General features: G+C 46.8%; 2 protein-coding genes across 6 annotated transcripts in view; both read left to right on the forward strand.

The window, feature by feature from the left end:
• The window catches only part of NPAS2 (neuronal PAS domain protein 2), a 198,529-nt gene extending 187,844 nt beyond the window's left edge, over positions 1–10,685 (forward strand). For 3 of the 4 annotated variants that reach the window (XM_027554709.1, XM_027554710.1, XM_027554707.1), the window contains 2 exons: positions 6,514–6,679; positions 9,264–10,685. In XM_027554709.1, the coding sequence (XP_027410510.1) occupies positions 6,514–6,679; positions 9,264–9,431 (334 nt within the window). In that variant the 3' untranslated portion in view covers positions 9,432–10,685. The remainder of the gene's footprint in view (positions 1–6,513; positions 6,680–9,263) is intronic. The other variant, XM_027554708.1, reaches the window with a different exon arrangement.
• Positions 10,686–11,999: 1,314 nt separating this feature from the next.
• Positions 12,000–17,431, forward strand: RPL31 (ribosomal protein L31). 2 transcript variants are annotated; one of them, XM_027554712.1, is made up of 5 exons: positions 12,000–12,101; positions 12,512–12,618; positions 15,694–15,819; positions 16,934–17,046; positions 17,367–17,431. In XM_027554712.1, the coding sequence occupies exons 2-5, from the start codon at positions 12,512–12,514 to the stop codon at positions 17,396–17,398; spliced, it is 378 nt and encodes a 125-aa protein (XP_027410513.1). In that variant the 5' UTR covers positions 12,000–12,101; the 3' UTR covers positions 17,399–17,431. The 2 variants fall into 2 exon arrangements, with proteins under 2 accessions (XP_027410513.1, XP_027410512.1); XM_027554711.1 differs by having other exon boundaries at positions 12,087–12,268.
• Positions 17,432–17,625: the final 194 nt, after the last annotated feature.

Below are 17,625 nucleotides of genomic sequence, written 5' to 3' on the forward strand. Positions count from 1 at the left end.
ACCCCACGGTCTGCAGCACACCAGGCCTCCCTGTCCATCACCAATTCCTGGAGCTTACTCAAGCTCATGTCCATCGAGTCGGTGATGCCATCCAACCATCGCATCCTCTGACACCCCCTTCTCCTCCTGCCTTCAATCTTTCCCAGCATCAGGGTCTTTTCCAGTGAGTCAGCTCTTCACATCAGGTGGCCAAAGTATTGGAGCTTCAGCTTCAGCATCAGTCCTTACAATGAATAATCAGGGTTGATTTCCTTTAGGATGGACTGTTTGGATCTCCTTGCAGTCCAAGGGACTCTGAAGGGTCTTCTCCAACACCACAGTTCAAAAGCATCAATTTTTCGGCCCTCAGTTTCTTTATGGTCCAACTCTCACATCCATACATGATCACTGGAAAAACCATAGCTTTGACTAGACAGACCATCGTTGGCAAAGTAACATCTCTACTTTTTAATATGCTGTCTAGGTTGATCATAGTTTTACTTCCAAGGAGGAAGCATCTTTTAATTTCATGCCTGCAGTGACCATCTGCAGTGATTCTGGAGCCCAAGAAAATAAAGTCTGTCACTGTTTCCACTGTTTACCCATCTATTTGCCATGAAGTGATGTGACCAGATGCCATGAGCTTAGTTTTCTGAATGTTAATTTTTAAGCCAGCTTTTTCATTCTCCTCTCTCACCTTCATCAAGAGGCTCTTTAGTTCCTCTTTGCTTTCTTCCATAAGGATGCTGTCATCTGCATATCTGAGGTTATTGATAACTCTCCCAGCAATCTTGATTCCAGCTTGTGCTTCATCCAGCCCAATGTTTCTCATGATGTACTCTGCCTTGATGTACTCTTTTCCCAATTTTGAACCAGTCCATCATTTCTTATCCAGTTCTAATTGTTGCTTCTTGACCTGCATACAGATTTCTCAGGAGGCAGGTCAGGTGGTCTGGTATTCCCATCTCTTCAAGAATGGGAATATTCTTCCACAGTTTGCTGTGATCCACACAGTGAAAGGCTTTAGCATAGTCAATGAAGAAGAAAGTGAAAGTGAAAGTCACTCAGTTGTCTCTCTCTGTGACCCCATGGACTGTGAATTCTCTAGGCCAGAATACTGGAATGGGTAGCCTTTCCTTCTCCAGAGGATCTTCCCAACCCAGGGATTGAACCCAGGCCTTTCGCACTGCAGGCAGATTCTTTACCAGCGGAAATATATGTTTTTCTGAAATTCTCTTGCTTTTTCTATGATCCAGCAGATGTTGGCCGTTTGATCTCTGGTTCCTCTGCCTTTTTTAAAACCAGCTTGAACATCTGGAAGTTCTTGGTTCACGTACTGTTGAAACCAAACTTGGATGATTTTGAGTACTACTTTGCTAGCATGTGATTTGAGTGCAATTGTGCAGTAGTTTGAGCATTCTTTGGCATTGCCTTTCTTTGGGATTGATTGGAATGAAAACTGACCTTTTCCAGTCCTGTGGCCACTGCTGAGTTTTCCAAATTTGCTGGCATATTGAATGCAGCACTTTCACAGCATCATCTTTTAGAATTTGAAATAGCTCAACTGGAATTCCATCACTTCCACTAGCTTTGTTCATAGTGATGCTTTCTAAGACCCACTTGACATTGCACTCCAGGATGTCTGGTTCTAGGTGAGTGGTCACATCATCATGGTTATCTGGGTCATTAAGATCTTTTTTGTATACTTCTGTGTATTCTTGCCACCTCTTTTTATTACATGCTGGTTCTGTTAAGTCCATACCATTTCTGTCCTTTATTGTGCCCATCTTTGCATGAAGATGTTCCCTTGGTATCTCTAATTTTCTTGAAGAGATCTCTAGTCTTTCTCATTCTATTTTCATCTATTTCTTTGCATTGATCACTTAAGAAGGATTGCTTATCTCTCCTTGCTATTCCTTGGAACTCTGCATTCATATGGATCTAACTTTCCTTTTCTCCTTTGCCTTTAGCTTCTCTTCTTTTCTTAGCTATTTGTAAGGCCTCCTGAGACCACTATTTTGCCTTTTTGCATTTCTTTTTCTTGGAGATGGTCTTGATCACTGCCTCCTGTACAATGTTATGAATCTCCATCCATAGTTCTTCAGGCACCCTGTCTATCAGATCTAATCCTTTGAATCTGTTTCTCACTTCCACTGTATAATCATAAGGATTTGATTTAGGTCATACCTGAATGGCCTATTGGTTTTTCCTACTTTCTTCAATTTAATTCTGAACTTTGCAATACGGGGTTCACGATCTGATCCAGTCAGCTCCTCTTGTTTTTACTGACTGTATAGAGCTTCTCCATCTTTGGCTGCAGAGAATATATTCAGTCTGATTTAGGTATTGACCATCTGGTAACGTCCATGTGTAGAGTCATCTCTTATGTTGTTGGACGAGGGTGTTTGCTGTGACCAGTGCATTCTCTTGGCAAATCTCTGTTAGTCTTTGCCCTGCTTCATTCTGTACTCCAAGGCCAAACTTGCCTGTTACTCCAGATATCTCTTGACTTCCTACTTTTGCATTCCATGCCTTTTTGATGAAAAGGACTTTTGGGTTTTTTTTGGTTTAGTTCTAAAAGGTCTTGGAGGCCCTCGTAGAACTGTTCACCTTCAGCTTTTTCCGCAGTAGTGATTGGAGTATTTAGTTCAGTTCAGTCGCTCAGTCGTGTCCGACTCTTTGCAACCCCATGGACTGCAGCATGCCAGGCCTCCCTGTCCATCGCCAACTCCTGGAGTTTACCCAAACTCATGTCCATTGAGTCGGTGATGCCATCCAACCATCTCATCCTCTGTCATCCCCTTCTCCTCCTGCCCTCAATCTTTCCCAGCATCAGGGTCTTTTCAAATGAGTCAGCTCTTTGCATCAGGTGGCCAAAGTATTGGAGTTTCAGCTTCAACATCAGTCCTTCCAATGAATATTCAGGACAGATTTCCTTTAGGATGGACTGGTTGGATCTCCTTGCAGTCCAAGGGACTCTCAAGAGTCTTCTCCAACACCACAGCTCAAAATTCTTCGGTGCTCAGCTTTCTTTATAGTCCAATTCTCATATCTATACATGACTACTGGAAAACCATAGCCTTGACTAGACGGACCTTTGTTGACAAAGTAATGTCTCTGCTTTTTAATATGCTGTCTTAGGTTGGTCATAACTTTCCTTCCAAGGAGTAAACCTCTTTTAATTTCATGGCGGCAGTCACCATCCATAGTGATTTTGGAGCCCAAAAAATAAAGTCAGCCACTGATTCTACTGTTTCCCCATCTATTTGCCATGAAGTGATGTGACCAGATGCCATGATCTTAGTTTTCTGAATGTTGAGCTTTAAGCCAACTTTTTCACTCTCCTCTTTCACTCTCATCAAGAGGCTCTTTAGTTCTTCTTCACTTTCTGCCATAAGGATGGTGTCATCTGCATATCTGAGGTTATTGATATTTCTCCCCGCAATCTTGATGCCAGCTTGTGTTTCTTCCAGTCCAGTGTTTCTCATGATGTACTCTGCATATAAGTGAAATAAGCAGGGTGACAATATACAGCCTTGACATACTCCTTTTCCTATTTGGAATCAGTCTGTTGTTCCATGTCCAGTTCTAACTGTTGCTTCCTGACCTGCATATAGGTTTCTCAAGAGGCAGGTCAGGTGATCTGGTATTCCCATCTCTTTCAGAATTTTCCACAGTTTATTGTGAGCTACACAGTCAAAGGCTTTGGCATAGTCAATAAAGCAGAAATAAATGTTTTTCTGGAACTCTCTTGCTTATTTGATGATCCAGCAGATGTTGGCCATTTGATCTCTGGTTTTCTAAAACCAGCTTGAACATCTGGAAGTTCATGGTTCACGTATTGCTGAAGCCTGGCTTGGAGAATTTTGAGCATTACTTTACTAGCGTGTGAGATGAGTGCAATTGTGCGGTAGTTTGAGCATTCTTTGGCATTGCCTTTCTTTGGGATTGGAATGAAAACTGACCTTCTCCAGTCCTGTGGCCACTGCTGAGTTTTCCCAATTTGCTGGCATATTGAGTGCAGCACTTTCACAGCATCATCTTTCAGGATTTGAAATAGCTCAACTGGAATTCTATCACCTCCACTAGCTTTGTTTGTAGTGATGCTTCCTAAGGCCCACTTGACTTCACATTTCAGGATGTCTGGTTCTAGCTGAGTGATCACACCATCTTGATTATCTTGGTCATGAAGATCTTTTTTGTACAGTTCTTCTGTGTATTCTTGCCACCTCTTAATATCCTCTGCTTCTGTTAGGTCTATTACCATTTCTATACTTTATTGAGCCCATCTTCACATGAAATGTTCCCTTGGTATCTCTAATTTTCTTGAGGAGATCTCTAGTCTTTCCTATTCTATTATTTTCCTCTATTTCTTTGCACTGATCACTGAGGAAGGCTTTCTTATCTCTCCTTGCAGTTCTCTGGAACTCTGCATTCAAATGGGTATATCTTTCCTTTTTTCCTTTGCTTTTCACTGATCTTCTTTTCAGTTATTTGTAAGGCGGCCTCAGACAGCCAGTTTCCTCTTTTGCATTTCTTTTTCTTGGGGATGGTCTTGCTCCCTGTCTCCTGTACAAGGTCACGAACCTCCATCCATAGTTCATCAGGTACTCTGTCTATCAAATCTAGTCCCTTAAGTCTATTTCTCACTTACACTGTGTAATCATAAGGGATTTGATTTAGGTCATACCTGAATGGTCTAGTGGTTTTCCCTACTTTCTTCAATTAGGGCATAGGCTTGGATTATTGTGATATTGAATGGTTTGCCTTGAAAACAAACAGAGATCATTCTGTCATTTTTTAGATTATACCCAAGTACTGCATTTCAGACTCTCTTGTTGACTGTGAGGGCTACTCCATTTCTTTTAAGGGGTTCTTGCCCACAGTAGTAGATATAATGGTCATCTGAATTAAATTCGCTCATTCCATTTTCATTCACTGATTCCTAAAATGTCAATGTTCACTCTTGCCATCTGTTTGACCACTTCCAATTTACCTTGATTCATGGACCTAACATTCCAGGTTCCTATGCAATGATGCTAAAGCTGAAACTCCAGTACTTTGGCCACCTCATGAGAAGAGTTGACTCATTGGAAAAGACTCTGATGCTGGGAGGGATTGGGGGCAAGAGGAGAAGGGTACAACAGAGGATGAGATGGCTGGATGGCATCACTGACTCGATGGACGTGAGTCTGAGTGAACTCCGGGAGTTGGTGATGGACAGGGAGGCCTGGCGTGCTGTGATTCATGGGGTCGCAAAGAGTCGGACACGACTGAGCGACTGATCTGATCTGATCTGATGCAATATTGTTCTTTACAGCACTGAACTTTACTTCCATCACCAGTCACATCCATAATGGGGCATTGTTTTGCTTTGGCTTTGTCTCTTCATTCTTTCTGGAGTTATTTCTCTACTCTTCTCCAGTAGCATATTGGGCATCTACCAACCTGGAGAGTTCACCTTTCAGTGTATGTCTTTTTTCCTTTTCATCCTGGGTTCATGGGGTTCTCAAGGCAAGAATACTGAAGTGGTTTGCTATTCCCGTCTCCAGTGGACCACTTTGTCAGAAATCTCCACCATGACCTGTCTGTCTTGGGTGGCCCTACACGGCATGGCTCATAGTTTCATTGAGTTAGACAAGGCTGTGATCCATGTGATCAGTTTGGTTAGTTTTCTGTGACTGTGGTTTTCATTCTGTCTACCCTCTGATGGATGAGACTAAGGGGCTTGTTGAAGGTTCCTGATGGGAGGGCCTGGCTGTGGGGGAATCGGGGTCTTGCTCTAATGGGCGAGGCCATGCTCAGTAAATCTTTAATCCAATTTTCTGTTGATGGGCAGGGCTGGCACTTCAACTGAACCCAAGTCCCTTTCTCTTTGGCTTCCTTCTTTTTCTGATCATTTTCCTTCACACATTTCAGGAAGCTCTTAGAGTGCTTAATATGTTCAGTACACACATTAATTCTCTTGGCAAGAATCTTGCCCTTAACTTGTTTGTTTACAATGATGCCAACTGCATGCTGAGTAACACTGTTGACTCTCCCAGTTTTGCCATGGTAACATTTGTGGGGATTAGTTTGCCCCGTGGCATGTGGTATGACCAGGGACTGAACCCTTGTCTCCTGCATTGGCAGGCAGATTCTTATCCACTGTGCCATCAGGGAAGTCCTCATTTGGTTTTGATTTGCATTTCCCTAATGACTCTTTTCATGTGCTTATTGGCCATTTGGACCTTTTCTTTCCAGGATGTCTACTCAAGCCTTTTGCCCATTTTTTAACCAGGTTATTTGCATTTGTTGTGGTGGTGAGTTGTAGAAATGTAGCTGGAGAGCAACCTCTTATTAGATACAGGACTTGCAAAGATTTTTCTGACAGCTTTTTTTTTTCCGGCAATGTTTTCACTGCATGGACAGTGATGCTCACAAGGTCTTAGCTGTGATGAAGTCCTGTCTGTCTGTTTTCCTCTTGTCATCCATGTCCTTGGTGTCATGTCAATAGTTTTTGTAAAGGTCTTTCTTCTGTGTGTCACCAAACAGGTATCCACAGAGCCAGGCCGTGTTTCAGAACCCCGACGTGCACACCACCAGCAGCAGCGCCGCCACCCCTGTCCTGCTGATGGGGCTGCAGCCCAGCTTCCCCGCCTCCCAGCCGTCACCCCTGAAGCCTGCACAGGCCCAGCCGCAGCCTCCGCACTTTCTTCAGGTGGGGCTGGGCTGCGCCTGGGGAGGGGGAGACAGGGCCGAGTCCCCAGCCCAGGCCTGATGGGCCCTTCCTTCCGTTCCGGGCTTTCAACGGGGTTCTAGGCGTCAGTATAAAAATAAGCCTCAGACAGATTCATATTTGAAACTTTATCATTTCTAAAGTTTATCACGCTCCAAGTTGATAAAGTCTATGTATATACAGTGTGAGAAACTTAGAAGCAGCTATTTGGCCTCTTGTCGTTATGCACTAAGAAGGTCCATTTTTTAAAAAGTAATTTTTATTATGGTGTCTACACTTTCTTAGAGCAAAAATCAGACACTGATTGCCATGTTTTTTGGGCTTGTTAGTGTGTTTATATGCAGTATCTCATACGAGTAGAAAATTACATCATGTTTAAAGGTTCATCAAACTTCCTTTAAATGAATAACATTGCATGAATTTGAGGCTTTCCAGGAAAATGTGGGGCATGTTTCCTTGTGGTCACTTCTTTTTTTCTTAAGTTTTATTTTATATTGGAGTATAGCTGATTAACAATGTTGTGATAGTTTCAGGTGGGCAGCAAAGGGATTCAGCCATACATATACATGTATCCATTCTTCCCCAAACTCCCACCCCATCCAGGCTGCCACTTAACAACGAGCAGAGTCTCCTGTGCTGTACAGTAAGACCTTGTTGGATATCCATTTTAAATGCAGCAGTGTGTACATGTCCATCCTTAACTCCCTAACTATCCCTTCTCTCCCTTTGTCCCCCCTGGGGACCATAAGTTCCTTCTCTTTTAAGTCTGTGAGTCTGTTTCTGTTTTGTAAATAAGTTAATTTGTATAATTTCATTTTAGATTCCACATATAACAGATGTCATACACTATTTCTCCTTCTCTGACTTACTTCACTCAGTATGACAATCTCTATCCATCCATGTTGCTGCAAATGGCATTATTCCATTCTTTTTAATGGCTGAGTAATATTCCATTGTATATAGGTAATCTTGTGGTCACTTCTTATTTTAAGCAAGTTCCACAAGCACTGGAAAGAAGGGCTGTGAGTCAGTGGCTGGGGGATCAGATGGGACAGAAGTGTCTGCTCAGGGTCTGGCCTTCCCTCCCACACATGCCCATGTGCCCCTTCCTGTCCAATGGGGCCTCCTCCACAGCCTCAAGCCCCTACCAGAAGGCACAGTGTAGCTTTTGCTTGCCCACCCCCGCCTGCCCCGCTTGGGCATCCTCGAAGCCATAGGCGAATGTGTGGGGTGACCAAGATGCAGAGTCCTCCTCGAGTTCTAAATTGTAATTGAATTCCAAGGCGGCTAAACCAGCTATGGCATAGTTTTCAGATCTCCCTAACACCACATCTTAGTGGGAGTTAACTCTGGACTGCATCTTTGCTCCCTGGTCTGCTTGCAGGACCCTGGAGTGATCTGGGACAGGAACTGATGAGGGGAGAAGGCAGGGGGAAAGGTAGAAGCTGCCCATCTATCTGTGCCTTCATCAGGAGCCACCGGCGTGCTTGTAGGTGCCTGTTCCACCCAGATGCAGGGCTAAGGATGCAAGGAGCACTCAGGGACCCTGAGTGCAGGGGGACAGGGGACATCACAGAGAGTCAGTGCCAATGGAGCACTGGGGCTGGGGGGCCAAGGTCAAAAAAGGATGGGGCGTGGGGATGGAAACTCTCCAAGAGTGGATGGCTGAGTGTGAGGTGTGAGGGGACAACGTTTCAACAACAGAGGCAGCCTGCACCGAGGTAGAGGGGCAGATGTGCCTTGCGCAGCTTTGGAAACAGGGTGGACTGGGTTCCTTAGAGGGGAGATTTCATGGCTGGAAATAATGCGAGGTGAGACTGAAGGTTCCAGAGTTAATGTTTGACCAGTTGTTGTCAGTTTTCAGTCGTGTCTGACTCTTTGAGGCTCTGTGGACTGTAGCCCCCACCCCAGGCTCCTCTGTCCATGGGATTTTCCAGGCTTTGAGGATACTGAACTGGGTTACCATGCCCTTCTCCAGGGGATCTTCCCAACCCAGGGATTGAACCCAGGTCTCCTGCACTGCAGGTGGATTCTTTACCATCTGAGGCACCAGGAAAACCCAGTGAGTTTCTGAGCTTCAAATTAGGATGCTTCCTAGCACATGGCTGTATTTGGAAGTGATTCTGGAAATAGGGACCACCAGTGAAAAGTATGTGGACTGCAGGCCTGTTTAGATGCTGTACCGGCAATGATGTGCATGTGGTGTCAGGTTCCAGCATCCAATACCACACAGGCTATGTGGGGGCTCCTGTGCATGTGTTCAAGAAACCACTTCCTGCAGCCTAGAATCCCAGGGACAGGGGAGCCTGGTGGGCTGCCGTCTGTGGGGTCACACAGAGTCAGACACGACTGAAGTGACTTAGCAGCAGCAGCAGCGGGCCCCCGGCCACCGGGCCAGGAGGAACCCCTAGTGCTGGCCTGAGAGCTGGGCTTCCTTCCCCCCAGGTCTTCAGGCAGGGGAGGAGGACCCTTTAATCTGAGGAGGACTGCATCACCGCCCCAGCCATTTAGGGAAGGAGTCCCTGAATCCCAGAACCTTCCCTGGAGCTGGTTCCTTTCTTTCCAGGTGCAGGTGCCAACCTCTCTGCACAGTGAGCAGCAGGACTCCCTCCTTCTCTCCACCTACTCGCAACAGCCAGGGTCCCTGGTCTACCCGACGCCGGGGCCCGCGCGCCCGGCCCGAAGGGTCAGCAGCCTGTCTGAGTCCTCAGGCCTCCAGCAGCCGCCCCGGTAGTGGCCAGGCACCTCGGTTGGGTCACATCAGCTTTAACCAATGGACGGACGAGGGGGCGGGTGGCCAAGGAGTTGGGGAGAAGGGTTTAAAGGACACCCCAACTTCCGTGCACGCCGCATCCATTTCAGAGCTCCTGGGTGGTGACCATGTCCGAGGGCAGCGGCCAGCATGGACATGAGTGAGCAGGGAAGCTGGCCCTGTTTCCCCTTTCCCTGTGCTTCATAGCCACACTCTACAACCATACCCAGACGGACCGACCGCGGTCCCCAGCTGAGCGCATCAGAGCATCACTCTGTTCAGCTTAGAGATGGAGCGTCTCTGCTGGATCGCCCCTCCTCCCAGCGTGGACCAGCCTCTGCGCCACGTGCGCATGTGCTCATTGGCCTTCACTCTCCAGACCCTCTTTCCTCGGAGAAGCACCCGGTCAGCGATGTCTTGAATGGAGAGATGATTTTTTTTCTCATTATGTTTAGATGATCGTTTCTGTCTTAATTTGCACAGCTGCACAAGGAGATAACGTAGGCACTTTCCTCTTTTTTTTTTTTTTTTAACCAAGTCTCCTGACTTCACACGGAGACCCCAGTAACAAAAACAGCCCACCAATCAGAAAGCAAAGCTGGGCATTATTAACCAGACTGCAGCCCCCCCACCTCCCACCCACCCGCCCTAAACCCTAATGGAATGAGACTCTTCTCCCCACACCGTTCTGGTGATTGGCTTTTTTTTCTTTTCCTGAATGTAACACTGGACTGTCTTCTGTTGACTTCCCGGTGATTGCAACTACAAAGGTGACTCAACGCAAAGTACAATCCTGCAGGTAATGTTCTGGGATTCTGACAGGACTCAAGGACTGTGAAAGGGAAGGTTTTACAGGCCAGACAGGGCCCCAGGAAACCCCCTTCCCCGCCATGCTGGCCCTCGGAGTGAGGATGCCACAGCTTTCTACATATCTTTCCTGACCGAGACCCAGGAGTGGATTTTCCTTTTCAAAAATGCACTTTGCTTTTTTTGTATGTTTTGTTGAGATGTTTCTAAAGAGAAGATTTTATGTAATTATAAGACGAAGTGTAGTGAATTGTACAGCCGTTGTAATAAGGACCTATTTCTATATAAAATAAAACTGTATGGATTCTGTGTAAATTATTTTGTATCTGAGACACCAGTTCCTTTCCCAAAATATAAGAGGATAAAAGTTTTCTTGTGTATTTCTGTGAGTGGACATTTTGTAATAAATTAACAAATTTGTATAATTTCCTTTTGAGGCAGTTTCTGTACCTTGTTCTTGATGCATTCATACCTCTCTTCGTCAGTAAACTTTTTTTTTTTTTTTAATTTCAACACGTTTCTAAGGATAATCAAAAATCCAGAAAAGGTGGGAGCGAGCAACCAATAATCTGGGTAATGGCCTTAGGTTTTTTGAGCTCACATGCATCTCAGCCTATTGGGATCCTGATCTTTATTTTAAAGATTGTGCCGGAAGAAATCAATGCTTCTTTTAGAAATGATAGCAAAACAAACTGACAAAACCAGAAAAAGTTCCTGGAAACATCTCTAACTTAAGAGACATGGGTAATCCATAGAGATGACCAAGCCATAATCCACAGAAGCAGGTATAGCCCATAATTAAACTCACCTGGTTCCATGGCCTCTTGCTTGCCAGCACTTATGTGATGCATAAGTGATGCACCAGGGTTTGTGTGTCTGTCTGGGAGACCTGTGCACACAGAGACCTGTGCACACATCATGTGGATAGGGGAGATACAGCAGAAGGCACCCCTCTGATCAGCAGACGGAAGGTCCAGAGTTCTGAACCCGTGGGTTTGGCATGGGGACCCGGGACTTGGCCATGAAGTCTGTCAACTCACACCTAACCTCCTGGCATCATTTTCAAGGTACCTATTTTACACCAGGTGTTGGATAAAAGCGCTGCTTCCATTGCTGTTATTGGGTCATTTTGTTGTGATAGAGCTAAAAACATATTTAAGGTCACGAAATCATATTGATTTCTCCAATATAATAGACAGTACATAGTACTTCACTCTTCCTTTCTAAGGTGATTTTATCAATAACTGTCTACTGAATTGACATTTCATATAGTCAGTTACAAACTGGCGCTTTAATTTCGAAACGCTTCTTGTGCAAACCCACCTCTGCTCTGCCTCCCTCGTCGCCCCTAGCCTAGGCCCCTCTGCATCTCTGCAGCTAGCTGATCGCTGCCGCCGGGAAAGGCTCCCGGCTCCCTCCAGGCCGGCAGGCGCGTAGGTCATCTCCGGGCTGCCAACCAGGCTCACAGGTTCAGGCAATGCTGGCCGAATCACTGGGCGAGTGGGAAAAACAGAAGAGCATTTTCTCTGCCTATCCTGCCCCACTCCACCTGGGGACCAGGATCCCGTTTTCTCTGAAGACTTAAACGCGAACCGCAAGCCCCTCCCACCCTCGTTCGCGCGCAGGAGGTGGAGACCGGAGAGAGGAAGCTGCGAGAGAAAGCGGGACGCCCGAGGCCCCGCCCCAGAGGCCTTCACGCCTTTTCCCCCCGGCGCGCGCTGCTTGCGTCACTGCAGCGCCTCTTCCTTCCCCCGCCTCCAGGTAACCCGGAAGTTGTACTTGCGAGGCTGCTTTCCTTCTCCCACAATCCCTCGCGCTCTTCCTTTCCATCCCCGGCCCTGCAGGGTGAGTATGGCTGCTGAGTTTGGTCTGCAGTAATCCGGTGCCATCCTCTACTTGGATTGTGGTGACCAGGCCTGCAGGCTCTGTCCTGAGCTGGCCTGGGACCCCGCGTCCCCGGCGCACGGGAATGTACGCTGCATTTAAGGGCTCCCGGAGCCTGAGAGAGAGAGGCCAGTCTTGGGGGAACCCGAGCTGCAGGGGTTTCCGGGGCGGCGGCACCTAAGGGATACGGCTACTTGGGCCGCGGGGTAGCCGGCTTGTTTACCCAGACCTGGGGCTTCAGGGACCTGGCCGGACTTTCTGTCCCCGGAAACCGTACCGAGGGCGGCTGCGTGAGGCCGTGCCGGGAGGGAGGGCTTGACTTAGGTTTGACGCACTCTCCCTGAGCGGCTTTGTCGCCTGGGTTTGTTTAGATGGCTCCCGCAAAGAAGGGCGGCGAGAAGAAGAAGGGCCGGTCCGCCATCAACGAGGTGGTGACAAGAGAATACACCATCAACATTCACAAGCGCATCCATGGAGTGTGAGTACCCCTGCGGCCTGCCGCTGGCCCTGCTGTTGGGGGCTCCCGAAATCACGGTCTGGTGGTCCCTGAATCTGTCTAGCCTGAAGGCTGGGTGGGCCAGAAATTACGCATTAATGCTGTGAAAGCTCAAGTCTATTTCCATGGACCCTGTTTCAGGTTTATAGGGTTTAAAGGGTAATACCTCAGAGGTTGATACCTAGAAACGGGAGGTAAAACGGTAAGGTTTCTGGGAGAGCCAACTTGAGGAGATACAGTGATTAAACCAGTCCACTCGTTGCTTTGTCTTTGAATAAAACCCTGGAAGGCCTGAAGGTTGTGCAGGAGGGAACGCTGATGTGTCTAGGTCTTTGTAGTCAAGTTCACTAGTTAATTGAAGCCGGACTGGCCAAGAACAGGAACGCTGTGATGCGGTTTCTTTAGTTCCCTGATGCACACAGATGGATCCTGACACTGGGAAAGTCGTAATACCGGGAGTGAAACCGTTGTAGAGACCAGGAAAGGATGTGTCAGTGGAGTTGTTTGCTGAGAGGACACCTGGAGGTTGTGCGTCGTGCGTTGGCGATACACAGGAATATTGGGGGTGATTTCCAATGTCTGGGTTCTTGGTGTTGGTCTCTGGAGATCTGGTTGTAGTCCTTTCTTCCCTTTTCTGCATATGGTGCTCACTAGTGATACTGGAGACTGCATCTTTTCTTGAATGCTGCTGTTTGGATTCTTTTTAACAGCAAACATTGCCCTGCAAAAATTTCTTGACTGGCTTGGTCGGTGTCGGGTGTATCTGGACAGCTGATTTTGTGAGGGACCTACATGTGGCAGCCACCCCACTGGGCCTGGCACTTCTGGCCAGGTGTTGATCATGTGTGATCCAGGGAGTATTGTGTATATGGAGTCTTTCTGTTTGGGGCGTGGTGGATTCATGTGGGGAGCACATTGAGCACATCAGTGTATCTTGGGGTCTGCAGGTTCAACAGGAAACCGAAAGATCCTGCCCTCCTAGCTAGGAGGAGGCGGTAGACAAGCATCCAGAGAGAAAAGGGTGAAGAGTAAATCCTAGGATGATGTTTTACAGGCCACACAGTTAACCGGACTTTAGAAGAGTGGGTTTGAGCCATCGCGGGTGGATGAGTTTTTCAGGCATTTTTGTTACAAAAGCTCTAAGTGAAGACCTTCACAGTACTAAATGAATGGGTTGTTTTTAGTTCCTGATGGGCAACAATTGGCAGTTCTTTGTTCATTCATTTTACTCCGTAGGATTTCACTTTCTAGTGTCTTTCTTGCCTCTGCAGCTGCTCCTCCTTGATCTGTTTCTCCTCACATCCCATCCTCTTATATTGAGTCCATAACTCAGCCCTTCTCTAACTATGCTTGGTAATAGCAACTAGTTTTAGGGCCTCGTATGTCCAGCTGCTGTTGAGATGCATAGTTTTTTAATAGGCATTTCACATTTTACATAACCCTGAACCAAACTCCCTGTGTCCATGCTGCCCCCCCACCCCACCCCACCCACTCACACACTTTCCAGTTTCCCTGCAGCCTTCCCTTTTTGTTGGCAAGGGAGCATGTCCTCTTGGGTCTGCCTTCCTTGGCCTGAGTACACTGCCTCCCACCACCAAGGAGACAAGAACTGTTTCCTTGATGGGCTCCTGGTTCCCTCCTCCACTCCAAACACCTGGAGGGTCTGCTCCCAGACCCTCCATTGGCTGGCTTCCCATCTTACCATCTTTTTTTTTTTTCCATCTTACCATCTTAAGAGGCCAGAGTTCTGCTGTGATTCTACATGGGTTGGCCACTTACTTAATCATAGCTGGCAAGTACCTGATTCAGGGCAGCAGTTTGAGCTTAGTCTTACCCACCCCCATAATGCTTTTTCTCACAGGTAGCTAAACAGGCGCCCTTCTCTTTGGATCTTGACTTCAGTATCTGTGGTCATCTTAAACATGCAGCCCCCTTCCCTATTCCTCTCCTTTCTCTGGTTTTTTCTTTGTAGCATTTTTTTTCTGTATGGTTAAATATTTAAGTGAATGAAGTGAGCTTGTTTGATGGGTTCAAGGAGGCTGGTGAGGGGTAGAGTGGGGAGGGGGCGGATATGGTAACTGACGTGGCTCTTAACATTCACAGTCTGTTTAACTTTTGGTCTCTGCCCCACTTGGAATAGCTTTCACTTAACCAACTGATTGATCATTTTAGCCAGTAATAGAGTTCTGCTTTCTCACATTTTGTATTTAACTGAAAGCACGAAATTTAAGGAATTTATGTATCCGTTTCTAAACAGCAGGTTAATCGTGCCTGACACATGCTGAGAAATCCGTAGCATTAACTGTTGCCTTCATTTTTTGAGAGGAAATCAGTCCATCCAGGCCCCTTGTCTTTAATCATGCTGCTGCTAAGTCACTTCAGTTGTGTCCGACTCTGTGCGACCCCATGGACTGCAGCCCACCAGGCTTCTCCGTCCCTGGGATTTTCCAGGCAAGAACACTGGAGTGGGTCGCCATTTTCTTCTCCAATGCGTGAAAGTGAAGTCGCTCCGTTGTGTCCAACTCTTAGCGACCCCATGGACTGCAGCCTACCAGGCTCCTCCGTCCATGGGATTTTCCAGGCAACAGTACTGGAGTGGGATGCTATTGCCTTCTCCGTCTTTAATCATAGACCAAGTTAATAAGGGACCTTTAATTTAGTACTGAATGATTGCCGAAACCTGATGACATAGTATTTACTTCAGTGTTGTGTGCTTTGTGTTCAAGCATATTCTAACATTCTTTGATTATATATTCTCTGTGGCAGATGGTATCAGAGCTTGAGGGTATTTTTGCTTTATCAGAAAAAGAGAAAGTGTTGACCAGTGTATATATTAGCATCTTTTAAGGATCATAGACGGAATCCTTGTTCTACATTATTGAAAGTAGATTGTGCATAGAAGATTACCATTGTGTAATTGGTGGGCATGACATAGTGGTGAAGAATTGTTCCTGTGTTGTTAGAGGTTTAGTTTAGATTTGTTTTATGAAAACACGCTGTATTGTGTGTTTCATTTAATTTTGTACTCAACTTCATTCACTTACTTTTGAATCTCAGGGGTTTCAAGAAGCGTGCCCCTAGGGCACTCAAAGAAATCCGGAAGTTTGCCATGAAGGAGATGGGAACCCCAGATGTGCGCATCGACACCAGGCTCAACAAAGCCGTCTGGGCCAAAGGGATCAGGTACGGAGTGTCTGGGTATGAGATAGAGTTCACCATTCCACTGAGCTATCGCACACGAGGTGTAAGAAAAAGATCACGTAGCCATGGCTCAGGGAGTAGGGTAGCATCTGCGGGGAGGCCTTTTAACCTGGTGTTGAGCTAAGACCTGAAGGAGTCAGCAGTGTGCAGGTCAGGTAAGTGCATCACACAAAGAGAACAGACGTGACCTGGGAACAGTCAGAGTGGAGTAGACAGTGTGATTTGAGAACAGTGAGTGAGGATGGAGTTGGGCAGCAGACAGACCTTGTAGGTCATGGTGTGGAGTCTGGCTTTCTCTAGACTGAAGAGCAGTGTCCACAGTGGGGGTGGGCTACAGGCCAGAGACTCCTAGCGGTTACACAGTGCACAGAGTGGCCAACCACACACAACGCATACAAGAAATGGTGCGGCCAGGTCTCAGCGGTGCTCAGGCTGAGAAGTCCTGCTTGTAGGCAGATTTGGGGGTTACTGTAAAGGACAGTTAAGGGGCCAGGATAGAAGTGGGACTGGAGAGTTTGAGACGAGCAGGGTGGGGGTGCTGTCTGCATCTGGGTGGTCTTTTAACATTGGGGTGGATGCAACGATAGGGACCTGAGCTTTAGCCCTGCAGTGGGCTGTCGTGGCGGGGAGTGTCTAATGAAAGCTGTTTGTGGGCTCCCTTGAGATGGGGAGAGGGGTGTCCCATGAACTGAGAGATGTTTTGGGTCAACAGAGGAGCAGGTGCAGTCAGCTGTGATGCTGCTGAGGAGGTTGGTGAGCCATGAGGAGGATTGTGTGCGTGAGGCCGGGAAACTGAACGTTTAACAGTCACATGTGTTCACCTAGTGCTGCTTGGGATCTAACATAGCTCCCATAGCCAACATTTACACGTGGGGCTGACATTTCTGCTGAGGTCACTGCTGTGGCAGTGGTGGCTGCCAGCTGAGACAGGTATATCCCAAGCATGCTCAATCATGTCCAACTTTTTGAGACCCCATGGACCCTGCCAGGTTCCTCTGTCCATGGGACTCTCCAAGCAAGAATACTGGAGTATTTTTGTATTGGTTAGCCGTTTCCACCTCCACATCCCAAGACACCTGTGTTTTGTATTTTTCAGGAATGTCCCATACCGGATCCGTGTGCGGTTGTCCAGAAAACGTAATGAAGACGAAGACTCGCCAAACAAGCTCTATACTTTGGTTACCTACGTGCCCGTCACCACCTTCAAAAGTAAGGTCTACTTAATTTTTAAATCCTTGGCCCTATTATAACCAGAGTTCATTTGTTCAACAAACACTATTTACTTGTATCTCTGGATCCTTTCAGTAGGGATGTAAGTGAGAGGAGGCATAGTTAGTAAACCTTTCTGAAGTTGTGTTATGGTGTGGGAAAATGCAAAAGGATACGGAACACGTCTGTATCTGGGTTGGGAAAGGTCATTCAGAATAATACTTGCAATAATACTTGCCTAAGCCCTTGCAGAAAAGGTTCTTGTGTGAGCATGGGATGAGGTGTGTGTGGAAGGTGACCGGCTGTCGCTTCTTTTGCAGATCTACAGACAGTCAATGTGGATGAGAACTAATTGCTGATGGTCCAATAAAGTTATTGAACTGCCTTTGCATCTTGATTTTCCTTTTCTAGTTGGAGGTAAAGAAGGCTTGTGTATCTTATAACATTTCCCAGTTACAGGGTCATCTGGAGAGCATTTCCCAGCTGCCATGCCTGGGCCCCTTCTCCCAGGAGTTTTAAAAGACTAAACTGGTAAGCTTTTGAGGGTCTTAGATTTAATGAAAGAGGTACAGTTTGTCG

Source organism: Bos indicus x Bos taurus, chromosome 11 (assembly GCF_003369695.1).
Source record: "Bos indicus x Bos taurus breed Angus x Brahman F1 hybrid chromosome 11, Bos_hybrid_MaternalHap_v2.0, whole genome shotgun sequence".
NCBI lineage: Eukaryota > Metazoa > Chordata > Mammalia > Artiodactyla > Bovidae > Bos > Bos indicus x Bos taurus.

Coding starts and splice junctions, on each gene's coding strand:
- RPL31 (XM_027554712.1), top strand. CDS start 12,512: ATGGCTCCCGCAAAGAAGGGCGGCGAGAAGAAGAAGGGCCGGTCCGCC. Junction 12,619..15,693: donor CACAAGCGCATCCATGGAGT/GTGAGTACCCCT, acceptor TTTGAATCTCAG/GGGTTTCAAGAAGCGTGCCC. Junction 15,820..16,933: donor GTCTGGGCCAAAGGGATCAG/GTACGGAGTGTC, acceptor TGTATTTTTCAG/GAATGTCCCATACCGGATCC.